The sequence below is a fragment of the Sciurus vulgaris genome (assembly GCF_902686455.1).
Source record: "Sciurus vulgaris genome assembly, chromosome: 14".
Taxonomy (NCBI): domain Eukaryota; kingdom Metazoa; phylum Chordata; class Mammalia; order Rodentia; family Sciuridae; genus Sciurus; species Sciurus vulgaris.
In genome coordinates, this window is record NC_136475.1 from 60,580,472 (window position 1) to 60,603,314 (window position 22,843).

Below are 22,843 nucleotides of genomic sequence, written 5' to 3' on the forward strand. Positions count from 1 at the left end.
ACACACAGAGCCAGGACCCACCCAGCAAGTGTTTCTGGCTCATAGGTGTGTATCCCCCCAAGCCAGGCTGCATGTTCAGGCTCCCCAGAAGTCCTGTGGAATGCACTGAGGCTTCTGCCTATGTAATTTCTGGGCCTTGTGTTAAATTTTTCTCTGTGTTTCAGAATTCATCATTTCAAAGCTACTCAGAAAAATCTTTTTTTCTTTAATAAGCACATATTATTTTTGACATAAAATGGTTTTCAGAAATCAGGTTTACTCTAAAAGTAGAACAATTTAGCAAAACAAAAAAAGCTATTCTCCTCATAAAAACCTAGAGAAGAATAATATAAAAATATTCCAAGAAGTAAAAGCATTATTTCCCCCTAAGAATGAAGTCTCCTGAGAAGACTGTTGAAGAGGAGCACAGTACTCATTGGGATATAAAAACTCTGGTATTTTTTTTTCAAAGTCTATTTCCTTATGGCAAAATTGAGAAACTCCCATTCTCCTGATGCCCTTACTTGCTTTCTGGAAGAGCAAATCTGGCAGTTTCCACAGTACATTTATTTGATCATTAATTGCTTTCTTCACTTTTCTTCAAATATCAAATTGGTTTCTTCTTCTTCTTTTTTTTTTTTTTTTTGATACCAGGAATTGAACCCAGAGGTACTTAACCTATGAACCACATCCCCAGCCCTTGCTAAGTTGCTCAGAGCCTTGCTGTTTTAGTCAGTTATTTCACTACTGTGACTAAAAGAATCTGACCAGCACGATTATAGAGAAGGAAGAGTTTATTTGAGGGTTTCAGAGGTCTTAGTCCATAGAAGGCAGGCTCCATTTCTCAGGGCTCAAGGTGAGGCAGAACATCATGGTGGAAGAGTGTGGCAGAGGGAAGCAGCTTTCATCATCAGGAAGCAGAGAGAGTCTCCACTTTCCAGATACAAAATATATCTCAAAGCCACGCTCCAATTTCCACCTCCTCCAGCCACACCCTACCACTTCAAATAATCCCATCAGGGATTAATCCATTGATTGGGTTGAAACTCTTATAACCCAATCATTTCTCCTCTGAATCTTCCTGCATTGTCTCACATGTGAGCTTTTGGGGGACACCTCACATCCAAACCATAACACTTGTTGAGTTGCTGAGGTTGGCTTCAAACTTGTGATCCTCCTACCTCAGCCTCCCAAGCTGCTAGGATTACAGATAGGTGCCATCACACATGGCTTCAAATCAGGTTCGTGGATATTAAAGATAAAAATTCCTTGCTTCAATGTTCCTTCTTATATGAAATTTGACTTACCTGTGTCTTTACTCCTGGTTTCACTTTCAACCATAGCAAAACACAAAGGCAAACACATATACATACCACCCACCACACATCACACCATTCTTTGGATTCTTCAAGTAAAATATCTTTCTGATAGCCACAGTTTGTTTTCTCTCTTCCGACCTAACCTCCAGAGAGCTTCTCATCTCCTCTCCTTCCCCTAATTTCAGTATAGGATGTTTTCATTCCTCTAATTTCTCCAGTCAGCCTTTTCAGGAGCTTTTTTCCTTGAATAAGCATCCTTCTCAGAAACAGTCTTCTTGGTAGGTATGGAACGAACAACTCTGGACAGTCCCAGGGAAACACAGGGGACAAGCGCAGGGACCATGTAACTGCCTAATGAGCCAAGCGAGGTTGCGGGACATTAGTGTTGACAGCGCAGACCAAGCTCAGCCATTAAATACCCCACGTCTTTTCAGGAGAGGGCACATGGTAGGGGTGTAGTGGGATGGGCTGGGGGAATACATAGAATCATTTGGCTCAGTGCAAATGATTATTCTTATTATTTCATAATTGTTCCATGGTGCAACAGAATCAGGCAAGCTGTTGGCTTACCTGATTGCAGCTCTCCAACCTCCTTTCACATTTTTCTTAATCATAACTAGGATGAAAGCAATCAGATCATGGTTACCAAATTGTATATTACTCAGTTGCAGGAATGTTTTTGGTTAGAATCTGGATTGAGGATGCAAAGCAATTCCTGCCCACGTTTGCACACTGCTTTCTGAGAAGTTCCAAACAGCAGCTCTGGGCTGGGCGTGGTGGTGGGCACATGTAGTCCCAGCTCTACACTGAGTACCTTGGCACATGAGAGAAGGAGAGTCCATGGTTCCTGATCTCCAAGGGCCAACAATTTAGCTTGGGAGTCAATACTAACAAAAATGAAACATTCTGAGACTGAGCAAATCCCTACCCATGGTCCAAAATACCACAAACTAAGCAAATGCTCATTTGCCTTTCAGGGAAATTTCACCCCAATCCTCTTGCCCTTGTAACATCATAAAGCGAGCTTTTATCCTTTGTAACTTTAGGCTTTTAGTTGACTAAGAACCCTAAGTTCCTAATAGTAAAGAATTTTGTTTGTTTGTCTTATGTTGAAAAGAAAAATAAAGATGAAGAATCATGTAAAAGATAAAAGAAAAGAAAGCAAGTGCTGGGAACACACTCTGTGAGCTGAGTTCCCCAGGGTACCCTCTGGGATGGGTGCTAATTACAGAGGGGGAGAGCAGCCTGTGTCTGGTTCCAAGCAGGTTCTAATTATAGCTCTGAATCTTGCTCCCATCTAAAGCACTGATTTATAATTCAGATAGATACACACAAAGAATTCGGTAGCTTTGAAGTCAGCAATGATGCACATAGAGATATTTCCAAAATCTGGCCTCATGCATGCAGTGATGTCTCTCATTGATGGCTGGAGCCCATGGGACATATACACACAGACTTACCCTTTGACAATAAAGCAGGACCCACTGGAGAATGCTGGGGAACCTGCAGAAAAACATGGCTTCTGGGTTCTTTCAGCTGTGTGATTGGTGGTTCGAATCTCTGGGCAAGATCAACTAGATGGAAAATTTTCACTGGAGTTTTGGGGTTTGTGAGATATGCATTTCTTTGTGCAAAACACAAGTTAGGCGTTCAGTAATGGTAATCTACTACACCGCCTCGCGGGAGCCTAGCAAAGATGGGAAGCAGCTTCTACCTGTGAAAGCAGTGGGGCAAGGCCAGGCAGCAAGGGTCCCAGGCTGAGCTTGGAAACTTTGTGCCTTTTTTTTTTTTTTTTTTTGCACTCCTGGGGATTGAACCACCCAAGGCATATTAGGCAAGCACTGTACCACTGAGCCAAACCCAGCTTCTTAGTTGTGCTTTACATAGCTGATAACCTATGAAATGTTACTTTCCTGCTACCTTATCTGAATAAAAGCTGCCTAGGACTGAGCTACTCTGTGGCCAAGGAGGAATATCAGAGGCATCCATTTTCCAGCAGCATGATCCATGAGGATGGCCGTAGGACAGCTTGGAAACCTCCATGGGGCATCTCTGCATTTCCTCAGCAGCCCAGGCCAATGGGACAGGATAACCCAGGATCTTCTAGAATATACAATCTTGGGAAGCAGAACCCCTTAGTACATATTATCAAGGCCCTAAATACTTTTTTTCTATGTTCTGCCTTTTTCTTGGCTTAAGTAATCTAGGTAATGGCTCTGATTCTCCAGATATGCACACACATACTTCAAACCCCCATTGGTATATTAGAATTCTCATTGATTCATAAGGCACCGCAGAGGGACTTTCTTGAAGGAAAGGGCTTTAGATTTTCCTAGAAGCCTTGGACTCTGGGAGGGCAATTTTTTTTTTTCTAGCCATGTTGGGCAACTGATGCCCGACTCTGGGAAAATCATGACCTTGACTTAGAAAAATCACAACAAAGCCCCCTGACCACAGGAAACTAAGACAGACACAGAAACTTCCTCCGAGGGCAGGCCTAGCTCTGAACATATCCGCCCCTGTTGTAACCAGAGCCAAGCACTTCAGGATTCTTCTGAACGTGTGTGTCTCCCTACTCATTTGGGTCCAAAGGCCCAGCCTGGCAGTTGTTCAGATATCAAAAATGTCAGAGGAGTGAGGAGAAAGGTGTTCCCATTAAACTTGAACTATAGATCCAGGAAGCAAAACTAAAAGAGAAATGAAAACAAAGAAAAACGAATAACTAGCAGTATCTAGAATGTTCTTGAGGAGAAAACAGCAGAGGTGAAGCATAATCATGTCTGGTCCCTGCAACTACCAGGATTGAGCTGAACAAGTGGCTGGTGCTCCTTTTGGATTCACTGCTTTACGCTGGGCATGAGAGGAACTGCTCCTGTCATGTTGTCCCTGTTAGTTTCATTTTCCAGGAAATCCTAAAAAAGGGTTTTGGTCCAAAAACCAACCCCAGTCAGTCAGAGAGAAAGCCCCTGGGAAATAGTACCATCCTCTTTCCCACGGTCATGGCAGCGGCTGAAGACTCCACCTGTGGAGACTTATCTCTATGGTTCAAGACATTTTCTCTACTAATGTCTAAATCCTTAGATGCAACCTCTGCCTTCGTTGGGTTCAAAGTGCTCCTACCCAGAGTTTCTACCTTAAAATGGGAGACAGAGCCACAGGGAGCATTTTGTCCAGTGGAAGAGATAATGATAACAACTAGTAACCATAATCTCATCTATGATTTGGGCATCTGTTAGGTCCTGACCACATTCTATGGGGAAGGTGTTCGATTAAATATTTTATAGGTAAGAAAACTGAGATTTAGAGAGATGAAGAGACCTCCTCAAGGTCAGACCTCTGCAAGTAACAAACAGTGCTGACTTCAGGGTTCTGCATTTAACTATGGGCTAAGAGAACATGTTCATGGTGACTACAAACAGAGGAGTCTAGAACTATACATAGGCTGTGTATTTAAGGTGATTATTGCCAACACTGTTGTGAGGTCCCTAAAGCCATTTGGTAGTTCTAATACAGCAATCATCACAATGACTGATAGGCATTGCTCACCGCCAAACCAAATACTGTGCTGTACGTCTTGATGAACTGTCTTATTTAAGCCTCAAAACTTCCCTGTGAGGGGCACACTGGCAATATGCCATGGATTCTAGCGTGCAATTTGTTTTTTGCATTTTAGCAAATTTCACGTTAGACGTATCTTGCAATTGGCAATCTCTTGTTAGTGGGAGGAAAACAAACAAACAAAAAAAGTGAGGCGGCAGAGAAGGAATCAATGGAATGAATAGAAAATAGTTACAGAAAGGATAGATATTAATCCAACTACATCCAAATAAATTTAAGTGCCTCAAGACCTGTTGTTTAACAGTGCCTAGATCTGTTGTTTAAACCACCCAGTGTGTGGTATTTTATTATGTCTAGTCTAGCAAACTAGTATAGTATGCTTGTTGATAAAGTTGTTTCCCATCTTAGTTCGGGTTAAGAATCACTCTAGATGAATTCGGGAAATGAATAGTTAAGTACCTGGATGGCAGATTGTGGAAGCCAGAGTCTCACTATCAGAGTGGGATAAGCAAGAGGAGGCAGGATGACCCATGTGATCACAGATTAGGATTGGAGACATCATTGTGAGCTTAGGTTTAGCTTAACATAGACACAGTTACACACAGAAATATGTACAGATAAGTTTATATCCACGAGTTAGTACACATGTAATTCCTTGCTCTGTCATCTGAGAGGGCCTGAAAGTAATGACACCCCATTAGCAGCAATCATACCTCATACCCATATCTTGGTTTCTATTACCATTCTCCAGTAAAAGGAGGCAGGGATCCTTGGGAAAATGACTTATTTTAGGACTGGGGCAGGAAATATACCAGGTAAGCCTGAGGCATGTTATAGCGCCAGAAAATAAGGAAGTCCTCACAATAAAACCCCCCCCCCCCCAAATGATCACAGTATATTAAAGAAATAAAGGAGTCAACTGATAGAGTTCCCAATGAGCAGGTCTGGAATAATTTGAACCAAAAAATAAGTCATATTGGATTATAACCCAAAGTATAAAATAAATATCCATGATTTTATGCTAACATAAATAAATGAACAAATAAATAATCAGGGAGGAAATAAATCTCCCATACAGAAGAGTTCCTAAATAACTTTTGTGGTTACTCCACCCTCATAAGTATGGGATTTGCATAGTGATTTTGAACTTCCAAGGAATACAGTATGGAAAAGGAGGGGAAATGAGTAACTTCACTGTGGAGAGACCTTGCAGACTCTCTCTGCTTGCAAGCTGTCATGTGCTGAGCAGTTTCTTCCCCTGTGCCCTTCTGCCAGATGTTCTACCTCACCTCATTTTCCATTGTGAGATGGACATGAGCTTTTGGTGGTTGGTGGTGTTAAAATTTAAAAAAAAAAAAAAAAACCTGCAGACACTACCTCAGGTATGTAACTAGGTAACTAAGGTCAATATCAATGATAAATCATGTTGACAGCATGTACTTTTGAAATCATGTAATAAAAAAATGGTACTTTAACTCTGGGGTCTTTCTCTCCAAAACTCATAATCACTGTCTAATCAGAGAAAACCATCAGACAAATCCCAATGGAGGATATTCAATAACATACCTGACTAGTATTCCTCAAACCGCTAAGGCCATCAAAACAGAGAAAATATGAGAAATTGTCCTAGCCAAAAGGAGTCTAAGAAGGCATGATGTAATGTGATATTGTAGATGGGATCCGGGGAGTAGGGTATGGAGGACATCAGGTAAAAACTCAGGAAATCTAGATAAAGTATGGGCTTAGTTAATAATAACATACTAATATTATGTTCCATCATTGTGGCAAACACACCCACAGAAGATATTAATGTAGAGGAAGCTGGGTGTGGAGTATACGAGAACTCAAGCACTCTCTGTAATATCTTTGCATTTTTTTCTAACTCTAAAACTATACTTAAATAAGAAATTTGAAAAAAAAATAGTATGTCTTAAAATCAGAAGTCTCGAATTTATCAAACTGTGACATGATCCACACTCTATAGATGTGGAAATCAAGCCTAGAGCTGTAAGGACAGTCAGTGTCTTCTGAGGAAGTTTCTGACTACTGGCCAGCAAATAGGGCACTTGAGTGGTATACTGGTAAACATCTATCAGTGGCTTTCTAGCTGGGGCGACCTTCACCTTCCGCATTTGCTAATTTCCATGATGTAAATATTCCCACCATGGCTGACTTCAAGCTACCAATGCAATGTGACCAAACATGCTGGGAAGAGGTCCACACATCCGCTTCACACTGGGTGCTGTGGTTGATTTGCACCACCTTACAAAGGCAGATTGTAAAATATTTAGGAATTTTGTGAGCTGGTTGGTAAACATGGGAATCTTAATTTGGCCCCATGGGGAATATTTGCAGCACAGAAATGAGCAAATGCTACAGATCAGGTTTGCTCTTTTTTTTTTTTTTTTCCCAGAGCCAGTTTATCAGCACACATCATTAAAACATCTGCGTACTGGTTCTTGGCTCTGTCTTTGTCACTAAGGGATGAAGTGACCTTGGACGAGTCTCTGAGTTTCAGTTTATTCATCTATAAAAAATAGAACTAGAGTAGCTAACCTCTTCAATTTTCTTCCACCTCTGGAATTCTTTTAAATAGTGGGCCTATCTTTCATAGTTCCCACATAGAATACAACCCAAGGTCATATGAGTGTGCACTTAGTGTTTTGAGAATCATTCCACAGCCCTTAGGGTTGGGGTCCCTGGTCACCTCTCAAACTTATTCCTCACCAGGCCTCCCTCTGTGCACTGAGTTCCAGGCACACAGGAATTCTTCAGACCCACAGGCCCATGTGGTGTTCTCTCCTCCCCTTCCCTAAAGCCTCTGCACATCCTGTTCCCATTCCTTGGCATACTCTCCATGTCCTTTACTTTGGCCACCTCCCACCTACCCCACTGGGCCTCTCTGGGAGAGGTCACTTCCCCCAAAAAGCCTTCCCTGACTTTCTCCAGACCAGCTGAGGTATCTGTTTCCTTGGCAACACTTTTTATTTTCCTCCATCATAAATCTTATCAGTTTTTATTGTTATTGGTTGTTTTATTATCCGCCATCCCCACCCAAATTTAAGTGCCAAGAGGGCAGAGACTATCTCTTCTTTCCTTGGCATCTTGAAGGCCTGTACCCAGCATACCAAGGTGACTTAACAACCATTCTTGACCACGTGAATGAGTGTCTGCCCAAACACTGCTGTTCAGACAACAGATATGCTTCCTTGGTTACTCCCCAACAGTCAAGGAATCCCCTTCAGGCCAACGCTTTTGCATGAACAGATCGCCAACAAGGGAGTGAACTCCATCCCTGCTCCTGAGGGTGTGTTCCCACATGACTGTGGGATTTTCAACCCCAATGGGACCAGGACTTTCCAAACAAACACCCCTGTCCCTAGACCAGGTGTCCTTGCTCACATGGTCGGTAGCAGCCCCTAGAGGGGGCTCTGTCTACCACAGGGATAAGTATTTAACTTGGCAACATCAGAACCTTAAAAAAAACTTCTCATCTGATTTAAGAGGGAGGGCTATGGATAAATTAGAGAGGGGAACCCAGAGCTGGTGATTTCAGATACTACGAACTGAACACAGGTTCACATGCCAGTAAGTCTTACATTCCATTGCAGAATCATGGGCCATGATCTCTAAACCCCCTCCAAGGGGGCCTCTGGACACTCTTGCTATGCAGTCTGTGACCCTCCAGAGCCTCACTAACATAATTTTGAGACAGCATTGTTGGATATTCATCTTCAGATTTTGTTCAAGCTGTTCCCAGACCAAACAATCTTGGAGTCACAGAACTAGATCATCCAATCTGGCCATCATATTGTGTAGGAAGGGAAACTGAGGCCCAGAGTAGAGAAGTAATTTGTCTAAGGCCACCCAGCTCTGACAGAGCTTTATTAGAGTTTTGGCCCTATTTCTAGCCAGGTGAAATAAGCAGTGCACACTGAAAGGAAGCCCAGAGACCCCAGGGAGGTTGGCCTAGCAAGAAGTCCATTCAAAAATTTCCCCACCTCCCTGGAGATGTTTTTTGATGCATTTGAATAAATTGGCCAAGGAATCAGAGGCCACTGGGTAAAACCATATGATACATCATGACTTGTGGAAGTCCTCTAGGATCATTTAATCAGAAAATAGTTATGATACAGTGTGAGAGATGCTGACATATGATGTAGCAGATGCAGTGTTCACAGGAGGAAGAAATGACTAACTTTGCTGCACAGGGCCACGAAAAATAAGACTGAATCTTAAAGGATGACAAAAAACATGATGTTCTGAACGATGGCTGTACTGTGACCGTTCCTGCTCAGGATCAACACAAAAGCGCACACCGTGCATGGGCCTGCCAGAGCTCTGTCCGTGAGCGCTCCTGTTAGGCTCCAGAAGTGACTCAAAGAAGAGGTCAGTGGGAGAAGCACCTGGGAAGACAGGCAGGGTCAGTTGCGGGTAGAAAGAGAGCTGGGTGCAAATTCCAGAGATGAAGCCAGCAAGCGCCAGAGCTTGTGCATGGTGTTGTGTAAGAGGCAGAAGAGTCTGGACATTATCTTGAGATAACACAGCCATTAAAGGCTTCTGAGCAATTAAGTGCCCCAAATCCTTGCTTATGAGAATCAATCAGCCAGGAATGGTAGGAGAAAAGACCCAGAGGCGAAGAAAAGAGATGGTGGCATAAAACCATCAGCGTCAATCCTTCAGCCTGTGACCTCAGGACCAGAGAGAAGTCCTTCCCTGCTTCCCTTCACTGTGGTCCCTGCCCCCAGTCCCACCTGCAGCCTAAGTCACCTCCAAACAAACACCCAACCTCACGGAGACCAGCCTGGCCGTTCACACAGGACTCCGCTTACCACCACAAAGCCCACAATTGTTTGCCAAAACAATCCCCATTTTAATAGCTCAGTCATTAGCAAAAGGCATTGAAGAAACAAAATTCATGACTCAACCTTGGAGAATTCAGTCCCAACTGCTGAGTACATTGAAGCAATACTTGTTCCAAGATTCCTCCTTACTATAAAACATGGCATAGTCAGAAACTAAAACTAACACTCAGTTACCAAATTCCCCTTCACAGGACAGGTTCTGATGCCTCCAACCACATTATATGGAAGACTCTAAACAGACAAGTTATTTTCATCAGTTTGCCAATCAGCAGGATACATTCATGATGAAATTTCTGAGACACAAAGTGAATCTCATCAACTACACTCTCAGTCACTAACATTTAGTGGGCGCCTGTTCTGTACCAGACACAGTTCTTAGAGCTTTACACGTTTTAACTCATTTGATTCATGCAACATCTCCATGGGGGAGGTAACAATTCCATTTTACAGATGGAGAAACTGAGGTTTAAGGAAGTTAAGTTCCTTGCCCAAGGTCATATATTGAACAAGCAGTGGAGGCCGTGTTGGAGACCAGGACTTTCTGAGTTGTGTTCTTAGTCACTGTTCAGTTCTATGCTAAGTACCAGGAGAACCACAGAATCAGAAGATCACAGAGTCCCTGGTCATTTTTGCTTTGAACACACATTACTAGCTGAAACATTCAAACAAATTTAATCAGGAATTTCCCTCTGGTTCCAAACTTCCTGTTTGCCCTGAACATCCGATGTCAACGGGAGTTAGAATTCTACTTCTGATCTGGTCAGCAATAACTCATCTTCCTCAGAGCAATGTAAACTTGGCTTTCATCCCAACCAGCTCCATCTCCACTCTCTCCTCCCCTCCTCTGCATCATGTCACAGTGACTTCAGCCATACTGCGATTGGCAGGTGACCCTGGCTGAAACCAGTTAGGAGTAAAGATGGTCTTACTCTCAAGCAAATTTGGACTTACAAAAAAGAAGATCCTGGGCTGACATTTAGCTTTTCTTCATCAGGGGGCCAAGTCCTTCACTTATGTAGCATGGGAGAGGGATGTAATGACTCCCATGATTAATATGCACATTGCCAACGTCAGCTGATTTGTTGAGGCAAACCATACAGGACCTGATGGTGGGGACTGTGGGGGAGTTCAAGAAAGTGACTGGTGCAAAGGGAGCCTGAGAAGGAGGTCGAGGCACCAGTCAGACTGTAGCTTTCCAATGCAAGTAGATCCATCAGCCTGTCCCAGCCCATTGGTCACTGTCCTGCACCTTTATCAGTGCAGTTGGCCCTCTGAATCCATGGCTTTCTGCATCTGTAGATTCACCGAACCTTAATGAGAAAATATTTTTATAAAAGTTGTGCCTCAAATCCCAGCAACTCGGGAGGCTGAGGCAGGAGGACTGCAAGGTTGAGGCTTACCTGGGCAACTTAGGAAGACCCTGTCTCAAAATAAAATGAAAAAGTCTGGGAATGTAGCTTAATGGGAGAGCAACCCTGAATTCAGTTCCCAGTACTGAAAAAAATTATGTCTGTATTGAACATATTGACAACTTTTAGTCATTATTTCCAAAACAATACAATATGATGACTGTTTACATAGCATTGACTTTGTTTTAAATACTCCAAGTAAACTAGAAATGATTTAAGGTGTCAAAGAGGATGTATATAAGTTATATAAAAATATGCATCATTTTATGTACAGGACTTGAACATCTATGGATTTTTAGTACCCAAGGAGGTCCTAAAACTGACCATCCTGTCCTAGGGTTCCAAAGTGCCAGCAGAAGTGGAATATCACCAAGGAAAGTTTCATTTCTGTGCAATATTGCCAGGTCCTAGGCCTGGCCCTAGGTGGACCCTTAACCTGCACAAAAGACACAGACACACATATCTGCCCTTGCTACTCCCAAATGGGGGTCTTACACTACTGCCTTCTTTGTGGGTGGGTCTATACCTTCCAAGACACTGGTTGAGCCTCAAAACAATTTCCACAGACACTTTTATGATCATTAGCTTATTTAACTCTCACAACTTATGCCAAGTCCAAAGGTCTTGCCATCTTACTTTACTATTTATTATTAGTGCCATTTACAGATGAGGAAACTGTGGCCGAGAGATGAAACCATTTGCCCAGGGCTACACAGTAAGTGACAATACTGGGACTTGAACCCAGATCATTGGTAGGAGTTAAAGCTTCCATAATAAAAACCACAGGTTGATGACTTAATCAACAGAATTTTATTTTCTATGAGTTTGGAGGCTGAAAGTCCAAGCCCAAGGTGCTGGCAGGCTGGTTTGTTCTGAATCCTCTCTCCTTGGCTGGCAGATGGCTATCTTCGGGTGTCCTCACATGGCCTTCCGAATGTGCTTTTCTGTATCCCTAACTTCTTATATGGCCATGGGTCACATTGGGTTAGGACATACTCTAATAACCTAAATTTACCTTAATCACCTCTTTAAGGAAGGACCTTATCTCTAAATATTGTTATATTCCAAGCTACCGAGGGTTAGAGATTCAACTTGTGAATTTGGGTGAGGAGGACATAATTCAGCCCATAGCACCTTCTGACTCCAAAATGTCCACCAAACCAATATTTATGATGCTGTGAATTTTACTAAGCACTCCGTCAATGTTGTCTCATGTAATTTTAAAACAGTCCAAGGAGTGTTGCATTATAATTCCCACAGCACAGTGAAGAAACTATATTACAAACAGTTTGATTATCCTGCCCAGGAAGACACAAGATGAGGCAGACCCAGTATCCAGCTCCACTTCTCTGACCCAAACTCAGAGCTGTCTCCAAAATACAACTTTGCTTCCCACACAAAACTGCAGGGTCAGCAGCAATAGGGACAGGGTGATCTGACTATTGCAGTGAAGGTGGTAGACAGAATCTAGAAAAGTCTTTTTTGGGACGATCATAAGTCCTGTGGACAATAACAGTAGCTACCTCATAGGGTTGCCACTGCTGTGGCTGTGGTTGCTGTCCTTGTTGTTGTTATTATTGACTTTGGATAAAGAGGATAGGTAGAATGCCTGCTAGGAATTTTCTCTTCACCCCCAAACTACGCACAAAAATGGGAGAACAAGAAAAGAAACAACAGCAACACAATTTGGAAGCTGGAATGCAAATGGATGAGTGGTAAGTAACTCATCCAAAGCTGAATCCTGAACCAGCAATGGGGAAAGTCAAGAAAAAGTAAATTTATTTTGCATAATTTCACCCCCTTCTCCAAAGCTCAGGAATAAGTGGTAAGTTACCTGTGGAGAAGATGGTGATGCAGAGAAAGAAAATCAGAGTTTTGACTGAAAAGCGGTTATAAACCCAGATTCTTTTATTTCCTCTTTCTGCCCCCAGAAGTTGATTCTCTGGAGAAGAGAAGAGAGAAGGTCTCCAGACCTGGGGGTAGGGGGCCAGGCACCAGGGTGTAGTTGTAAAAATAGGAGAAATAGGCAAACACAGGTACTCCGGCAGTTGGTCCTCCAGCCCTCTCCCTTCACTGAACTCCTGCAGCGCTGACTATCAGAACGCCCTGCTTCACACCAACACTAGAAGGTGATCCTGGGGTAATCTAAGCACTTTAAGAGGAAAGGTCTAAATATATTGATAGAGTTTTTCATGTGGCTAGGTAGATTAGCCTAGAATGAACCCATATCAAATGATAGTTACAGAAAGAGAAAAAAGAAAAGAAAGCATTAAAGAAGAAAAATATTTTCTAAAACTGAAGTGCTCAATTTTCAAAATTGAAAAGATCTATTCAGGGGTCAACCCAATGGATGAAAAAATACCTATACTTTATCATTAGATAATTTCAGAATAATGGAAACAGAAAGCTGTAACACATTTCTGGAAAAGTGAAATAGGTTCACACAAAGGATCAAAAATCAAAATTACTTTAGACTTTTTAATAGCAACAATGGGAGTAAGGAGACAATGGAATACTTCCAAATTTCAAACAAAATCAGTTTTCAAGTCAGACTCCTTTGCCTGGATTAACTTTCATCAAATTTGAGACATAAAGGGAAGCTCTTGAGAACTCATATTCTATATTCTTTCTCAGAAAACTATTGCAGGTGCTACACAAAATCAAGGGAGTCTAGCAAGAAAGGGGAAGATGGAAGATATAGGAAACAGGAGCTTCAACACAGGACAGCAAGAAAAGGAAGCCAAGGATCACAGTGATGGGGGAAGCCCAGTGGCACAGAGGGCATCTTCATACTGGGGCAGTTTAGAAGCTTCTAATTTATCCCAGAATAGGAAATTGAGAGAATACCAATTACATCTAATCCTCCTAAGGGATAATGTAGACAATTTGTAAGTTTGTGGGTAAATTAATAATGAGTACACAGAAAAACAAAGAGATAATTAACTCCAGAGGAAACAAACAAAAAGTATAGTCAAGTGAAAGTATTTATGACATACCACATGACTCAGTTCCAAAGTATATTTCACAGTCATAATAATGTGTACATTGTATATTCATTTAACCCAAAGTACAGTAAACTGTATAGAGAGGATGAGGGACTGGGAAGGGGGCATGTCTGTGACAGGGCATAAAGGGTGGGTAAGCAGGAAAGAGAACTAAGCCCTCATTTTCCATAGAAGAAAGTAACTAGGTAGGGTTAATACGAACAAGTAACAGTAATATAATGTCCTGTAGAAACACAGAGTTCCATACTGAAAGCTAAAAGAGTTGAAAGTGTTGTTTGTTTGGAAAGGAAAATGGTGCAGGGGAGAAGAGGATAGAAAACTGTTCTTTACTGCTCTAAACACCTTGCAGAACTGTTTGATTATTTGTATTTATATCTTTGATTAAAATAACACTTAAGTTTCATACTATCTCTCTATGTAAACTTGGGTGAGTTACTGCTCAATTTTCAGTGTCCAAATTCCACAGCTATGAAATGAAGGAGCTGGATTATGTAGTCTCTGAGGCCTTTGATTAAACACTCACTCATCGCTCCTGTCAGAGTAGCTGATAGCCTCTCACTACAGACTCCACCATTAGAACCTTGGGAGTTTGATATTAAAATGCCACTTTAATAGAGGGTGGGAGAAAGCTAATAGCTAAGAACAGTCCTTGGTTACCATGTTCTATTGGTTACCAGGTCCTCGAAGACTGGAAAGGCAAAAATAGAGGATCACTCCACCATCCACTCCTCCCCTGATTTGCATTATCTTTAAATAAATGAATAATGGACTGGAAGGAGATGAGGCTGTATTAGACCTTAATATTAGTGTTAGACCTTCCGGTTATTAACACAAGTTTAACTAGAGACATTTTTGTCAGGACATCCCCAATTGTGCCAATGACAGAAGGCAACTCCAGGGATCTAGGTACACACTCTCCCTTTGACTATCAAGAAGGCCAGATTAAAGTCTGTCTGGGCTTGGAGAGCACAGCTAGTGTGACAGGCACCCAAGGGAGATGACTCTGCAAGTGAGGACAATGGCTCATTAAAGATCAGAAGGCTTGGGAAATTTAAGGAGCAGGGGAACTTTGCAACTTAAAACTTCCCTCTATGGTGGACGAGTACCAAATTTTAGTGCTCAAATGTCAAATGTTAATCATTCATATTACTTTACATAAATAAAATGACTATCATTCCCCATTATTTTCACATCCTCTACCAATTGGACTTCTGGCAACCACTCTCAACTACCTGATGCAGGAGACAAATGAAGCAGGTGTTATCTGTACTTCTCAAATGGAAACAAGTCACAACGAGCTTCTATAACTCACTTGAGATTTCTTAAAGGAACCTGTGGAAACTATTAAACTGCTTACCCTGGGGCTGCTATGAGATTGGTGATGAAACTAACTTCACACCTTTCTTTACTGCTTACAATTTTGTTCAGGCTGGGAGTGTAGCTCAGTGGTAGAGCGCTTGCCTAGCAAGTCTGAGGCACTGAGTTTGATTCTCATCACCACATAAAAATAAAAGAAATAAAATAAAGGTCCATCAACAACTAAAAAATATATTTTAAAAATTTTTATTTGTTCATTATCTCCTACTTTTTTCATTTTAAAAAAGTCCAACTTTACCAGAAGGAAGGAAAAAGGGTAAGAAGGAATTCATTCTTCTAATGTGATTCCAGAATCCCTTTTGGAGCCTAGGTTGGATAAAAGATCCCCAATGTTCTTTTGATAGATCTTAATAAAAAATCAACTCAATGTAATCTTATTTGATTAGCTAATATGTATTGAGGATTTACTGAAGCGGGCATTCTTCAAAATCACTTAGAGCTATTAACTCATTAAATCCCTACAGCTTCACAGGAAACAGGCACAAGTGTTAATCCCACTTTCTAGATGAAGACACAGAGACAGAAAGCATTAAGACACTTGGCCGAGTTGGGGGTCTGTGTTCTTTACCACCCTAGATGCACAGTGCTCCTGGCTGTTGGATTGTAAAAGAATAAAAGGTGCATTTCTATCTGTAGAGCTGGCCTCTCAGGGTGCTCCTCTCCCACTCTGAGGCCCATCACAGTCTCTCTCTTCTTTAGGCCATGTGGACGGAGGAGCTGTCTCTGTCAGTCACTGTGGTTGAACATGTACAGGTACTGAGCATGAGGCAGAGGAGGAGAAAGTTCCCTTGACCAACTTTGGACAGAAGATCCACCTTTCAACACTTCCACCTCTCCCAGTGTGTGTGAGTAAGCGGGGTGGAGAGGGACTTTGCAAAGCCGCAGCCAGTTAGAGTGGGAACATAGTGATCTAATGCAGTGTCCTGCACATAGATTTGACACTGACTGTACCTAGTGCTGCCTGGGGCAGGTGGACTGACCCTAAGAAGCACCAGATGAAAATGGGGCTGTGCCTATGAGCTTGGGTCATCTTTCAAGTATGAAACACCAGCCAGAGATCACTGGCCAACTTGCTGCTGAGTTGGAATGTGTATAAATTCCAGCAGGAAGGCTGGAAAATTCAGTCTCAGCTTTAGCAATGGAGTTCATTCTCCAAAGCTTGGTCTTGCCAATTTCCTAAATAAATTGTCTTTATCTCGCAAAATATGGTCTCTGTCTGACTTTAGAACAGTCAAAAACAAATAGGTAAGGACATACAGAGCCTCTTGGTCAATCTCTACTGACCACCCTCTATGGCCCTTCTGTGGGTACTTGGAACAAAAGCAACATGAGGCACATAGTCCCCTGGAATCCATAACATAAGAGAGAAAAGAGGAATTGAGTATGCTTTATACTCAAGGAGTAAAATGTGTATGCTGTGCATCAGGAATGCTTTAAACAGAGACTCTCAAGCAGTGCACACCTATGAGGTGGTGACCCCATGGACTGGAATGTTCTGGAGCAGTACAGACCAAAAGAACAGATAGGTATTAAACACCAACCACAAACAGGGTACAGTTCTAGACCACTCAGGTAAGCACCCTCTGGGGCAGTTCTCACCCACAGACTAGGTATCTTAAGTACAAAGACAAGGTTTGCAAAGGGAACCTGCTAAATGCATGGTTCAGAGAGATGCTGTGTTGCTTAGGGGAGGTCTGATGTCATGACTGGGAAAGCCACATATAGCGGGGGGCACAAGACACAGTAATGAAGGCAGAATGGAATTACTCTAGAGCTCTGGTCCCCCAAACATCTGGAGAATACTTTAAAGGCACACAGATTCCTGAACCCATAGCGGACCCACTGCATCAAAAGCTCTCGGGGTCCTACCCTGGCGTCTGCATTCTATTGTTAGTGTGACAAAACATACGCAGAAGTAGATGGAAGAATGACCTCCACATACCCATCACCCAGTTTCAACAATCGTCAGCCCGCGACCATCCTGTTCACCTAGACCCTTATCTATTTCCCTCCTCTAGTATTACGGTATCAGCATTTTTTAAAACCTGGGACTCTGAGACAGTCAGACCCTGGGAGTGAACTGGGAAACACTCATTAAGACAAGGGAATCCCAGGGTCAGAGGGAACAAAGTACCAGAGAAATGAAAAAAGAGAATAGTATTGGGGTAGAATAGCAAATAATCTGGAGAATCTAGAGGGTAGGATACATGTTTAGGGTGCTGACAGAAGTCAAAAGATCATCAGCGGCCACTAAGGGCTCTGTTAGCACATCAGGTGTCTCTGTGAGAAACACAATGCTAAAACTCATGTCGAAGCTTAACTACTGTTGTGATGGTATTGGGAGGTGGGACCTTTAAGAGGCGTTAAGTTATGTGGGCTCCGTCTCCATGAATGGACTAATGCCATTGTCCCCAGAGTGGGCTTATTTTGTCTTGCACATGCGCCTCATCTCTGTCCTCCTTCCTCTTTCCACCAGTGTTTTTGGTCTTGGATCACATGATGCCTTTCCCCACATTATGACATAGCAAGGAAGTCTCCTCAGATGCTGACACCTTGTTCTTCAATTTCCTAGCCTCTAGAACTGTGAGCCAAGAGAGCTCTGTCCCTTACTAATTACCCAGCTCAGGTATTGTGTCATAACTGTACAAAATGACCTAAGACACACACAAAAAAGATATCTCTGGGAAGAAAAGAACCACCTCTTTCTTGAGGAAGTTACCCACACGAGTAGAGAGAAGCTAGTGCCATTCCTTCTCACTGCCCACACCCTTCACTTCCACCTGTGCCCAAGTCACAGAGCTGTACAGTGCCGGGGTGACATGGAGTCTGAGTCCACACAGGGGTTTGGGCTTTCTCTTATCAGGGTCAAAGGATGCTAAGAAGGGGATCACCAAGAGTCACGGAATGACTGTCAATAAACACTTAAAAATCATCCATGGAACCTGGCACAGTAGTGCACAACTATAATCCTAGTAGCTCAGGAGTCTGAGGAAGGAGGATCTTGAGTTCAAAGCCAGCCTCAGCAACTTAGCGAGGTGCTAAGCAACTCAAGGAGACCCTGTCTCTAAATAAATTTCAAAATAGGGCTGAGGATGTGGGTTGGTGGCTTGAGTGTCCCTGAGTTCAATCCCAGGTACAAAAGAAAAAAAAAAAAAAAATCATTCAGGGAAAAAGGGAAGAGAGCCTTAAAGGTCAAGCTTCAAGAGGTAGATTCAAGAAACAACTTTTGTTTTGGGTTCTAGAGAGAACTGGGAGCTGGATACAGAGATCAGAGAATCATAAGCACATTGGAGCCATTCCAAGGTTGAAATTGCCCAGGGACAGTATTTGGGGTAAGAATAAAGAGGGGTGAAGGCCCTGCAGAAAAGTAGCACTTAAAGAATGGGCCAGAAAGGAAAGGAGCCAGCCCAGGTTCTGTGGTGATTAGGGAGAAGGGAATGATAGAGAGAGAGAGAGAATGGTTCATAGAAGCCAATTGGAGCAAAGGTGGTCCAGAAATATAAAAAGTTCTGGAATACCTAGAATAATGAGCTGAAGAGTTTGACGTTGGACTTGAAAAGGCAGCGTAACAAACTATCACGTGCACAGCAGGAGCTGGTCAGTTACACTTACTATGCTTGCCACTTACCAAGTATGGCCTTGGAACAATTATTCCAGGAGTCTCTATCCTTGCCAGTAAAGTGTGGATGACTTGCACCTGCTCTAACAGGGATGGTGTCGGGGAGACATCCCAAGGGATGGCAATTTTTCTTGTCACCAGGCACTGACAATTAGCATGGATGATCTTTTTACATCTCTAACTAGCTTGCAAATTGCTTCGGGGGCAAGGATTAGAGTTAAATTGAAGTCAATGATCATATTTGATATGAGTTGTGGGCAAGGCAAGAAAATGAAGAATAAGAATAAAAAGATAAGGGTTTAAAAAGGAAGAAGAAATGGTCCTTCAGAGAGTCTGCAACTTAGTGAAGGACACACAGGAGGTCTACTGCTAATGGAAGGTGCAGCAATGAGGGCATCGAACAGCAGGTCATTCACCAACGAAAGCCTGAGGGATACAGAGGGACACTCGGATGATGGGGCCAGGCAGACAGCACTGCAAGTGGCCTCTGGGCCAGTGGACTCAAAACAAGGTGTTGTGGGAAGTGAGGCGAGAAGGGTATACGGGGCTGTGCCAGATACTACCTGAGATGACTCCCGATGAGCCACACCCCACTATGATCCTGCGACCCCTTCCCTTGAGTAGGTGCAACCTGTGACTTACCTCTAACCACTGGAGAAGGCAAACGTGAGGTGATGTCACTACTGAGATTACATCACATTATACAGCAAAGGTGCAGAGTTTTGTAGACATAATTAAGATTCCTTGGGTGGGCCTGATTAGAGTCCTTTAAAAGAAGGCCCAGCCTGGGGTGTAGCTCAGTGCTAGAACACTTGCCTAGCGTGCACAAGGCCCTGGGTTCCATCCCTCACATAGCAAAATAAGTCAATAAATCAATAAGGGGCTAGGCCTTCTGAGTTTTGTGACTTAAAGCAGGAAAGAATGTCTCTCTTGCTGACCTTGCAGAAGCAAGCCACACCAGTTCTAAAGCTTCAAGGAAAAGAATTCTGCCATCAGCACACGGGCTCGGAAAAGCAGCCCAGACCTCAGAGGAGAATGGAGCTTCGCTGACACCTCAATCGCAGGCCTGTGTGACCCCAAACACAGGATGCAGGTGAGCTGGGTCTGTGCTCCTGCAAACAGGGAGATAATAAATCGGTGCTGTTTGAAGCCTCCGTTTGTGGTTATGGGATATGTAGACAATAGGAAACAAATGTGTTTGTTGTGGAGGGCCATGGTAGGCAGGATAAAAAGTAAGGGGTTTGTTATGTGGGCTGGAGAGGACCGCTCACTATTTTTTCCTTGCATTAGGAAGTTGAGAGATAACAGAAGGAAGGGAAGCCTGGGGTGGGTTGACCAGAACCCCCAAAGAACATTTACTTGGGCCATTGCTCTCAGGGGAAGGTTAGAAAACTTTAAAGGTTAAGTGACTAAGTTCTGAGTTAAACCAAGCCAGCAACTCTTCCACCCAATTTAAAAAAAAAAAAAAAGAAATGAGGAGGCAAAGACCAAGTAAAGATATTGGTAGTCACTAAAAAAACCTTAGGGAACTTCAGTGTCCTCGTTGCTAATTATAAATATTTACTCCTCCCAGAATTCTTGACCTCACAGAAGAGCCTGCGTAAACGGTCATGCTCCGTTACCGGAAAATGTGTGTGTGTGTGTGTGTGTGTGTGTGTGTGTGTGTGTGTGTGTGTGTGTGTGTGGTGTCTTGGAAGGAATTAGGCAGTAATAAAGGACTGGACAATCTGCAAAATGTCACTTCCTGTTGGGTAATGTCTCGTTCCCACTCCCCACCCCCATCCTAGATCATAAACCCCCCAGTCCGCTGGGGGCAACGCCTCCTCCCCTGATTCTATCAGCTGGAGAAAACAGAGCCAAACAAACTCAGGAAGTGGCAAGAGATCGGGAAGGAGAGGAAGTTCATGGCACAGAAGGAAAAAGTCAAGAGAATGCCCTGATGCTCGAGGAAGAGGGTGGGGGGAGAGAGAAACGAAAGTCACCCCAAGGTCACTCGGCGCCAAGCCTTTAAATGTCATCCCTAGGCTTTAAATCAAAACTGGCACAAACAGTTGGTCAAATCTCCCGGGACCATTCAAATATTAACATTCACAGTGATAAACAGTCCTCAAAAAAGTCCTCTGTAAGCAAATTGGAACAAACAACTAATCTAAAGCCAGTTGCTGGGAGACCAGTTGGGAAAGAGCCAAGTTCAAGCGTCTGGAGAAGTCTTTACTCTTTTGCTTTCAGGAAAGAGGAGAGAAGAGGCTACCTGTAGATCACGCCGTGCTGGTGGAGGAACATGAGGGCCGACGTGACCTCCGCAGCATAGAACCGCGAACGAGGCTCATCGAATTTTCGTGAGCGCTGAATCTGGAACATGAGGTCTCCACCGTTTACATATTCCATGACGAAGAAGAGGCGGTCCTGCAGCGAGAAAAGAAAATGCCCTTCAGGTCATTTTGTGGCAGCTGTCTACACAGGCCACTAGGCTGTGAGCCCAAGGTGACAACCAGGGCTCAAGGGACAGAAAGGCTCGGGGTGGGTGAATGCGGTAGTACATGAACCAGTAAGAGGAGAAAGGAGTGAAGTTAGGGTATGGAGTGTTATTTAAAAACTTATTTCTCGCTGGGTGTGAAGGCATATGCCTGTTGTAATCCCTGCTACTTGGGAGGCTGAGGCAGGAGGATTGCAAGTTTGAGGCCAGTCTCAGCAACTCAGAAAGACCCTCAGTCACTTAGCAAGACCCTGTCTCAAACAATAAAAAGGGCTGAGGATGTGGCTCCGTGGTAGGTACCCCTGGATTTAATCCCTGGTACCAAAATAAACAAACAAACAAAACCCAATGACCACCACAACAAGATCTTATTTAAATTGACAGAAAGGAGAACCAGGCCTTCGATTTTGGTCATAACTTGAGCTGTGGCCCTGGACAAGCCTCTGCCCTTTTGGAAGCACTGGGTACCTTTCTGGTAGACCAAATAATGATCCTCCAAAAGATATCCAGGTCTTAATCCCTGGAATGTGTGGCTGTTCATAGGGGAAAAGGGTTCTGTAGGTGTGATTAAGATGGAGACGCTGAGAAGGGGAGACGCGGCTGGATCACGGGGTGGGCCTGGTGCACTCACTAGGGTCCTTCTAAGAGGGAGGTGAAGGGAGATTTGAAGGCATGGGGAGGCAGTGTGGCCAAAGCGAGACTCTGGGGTCTGCAGCCACAAGTCAAAGAACGCAGGAAGTCACCAGAAGTGGGGAAGAGCAAGGCACAGGGCCTCTGGAGGGAGAACGGCCTAGGGTACCGACGTCCTGACTTTTGGTCTCTAGAAACAGGAGAGAATGAATTCTATTTTTTAAGCCACTAAGTTTGTGGAAGTGTGTTAAGGAAGTCCTAGGAAATTTAGAAGACTGTAATGTGAAATCCCTTCAATTTTACGATAAACAGTAATAGGGAATACTGGCTGTGAGACCTCCCCTTCCCTGGCAGGGCTGCTTTTTGCTTTGGAAGACGTTCCCTCTAGGATTCCTATGAACCTTCCCTCGGGGCAGCCTTCAGGATGACCCAGGCCACTGCCAAACTTCACTGAAGGTAGCACTTCCTTATCTGTAATCTATGATAACAGGGAGAGAGGACAGTTTTTACACCGTTTCTTTTTTCATTTCTCTCTCTCTCTTCTTCTCTCTTTATTTATTTACCAGTATTTTTGTGAAACTGGGAATCAAACCCAGTGGCACTAAA

The 22,843-nt window shown here is 43.3% G+C and overlaps 1 protein-coding gene across 2 annotated transcripts in view; it reads right to left on the bottom strand.

Moving 5' to 3' along the window:
- The window catches only part of PRKCE (protein kinase C epsilon), a 466,710-nt gene that overhangs the window by 64,056 nt on the left and 379,811 nt on the right, over positions 1 to 22,843 (bottom strand). For both annotated transcript variants that reach the window (XM_079111623.1, XM_079111624.1), the window contains exon 11: positions 21,383 to 21,537. In XM_079111623.1, the coding sequence (XP_078967749.1) occupies positions 21,383 to 21,537 (155 nt within the window). The remainder of the gene's footprint in view (positions 1 to 21,382; positions 21,538 to 22,843) is intronic.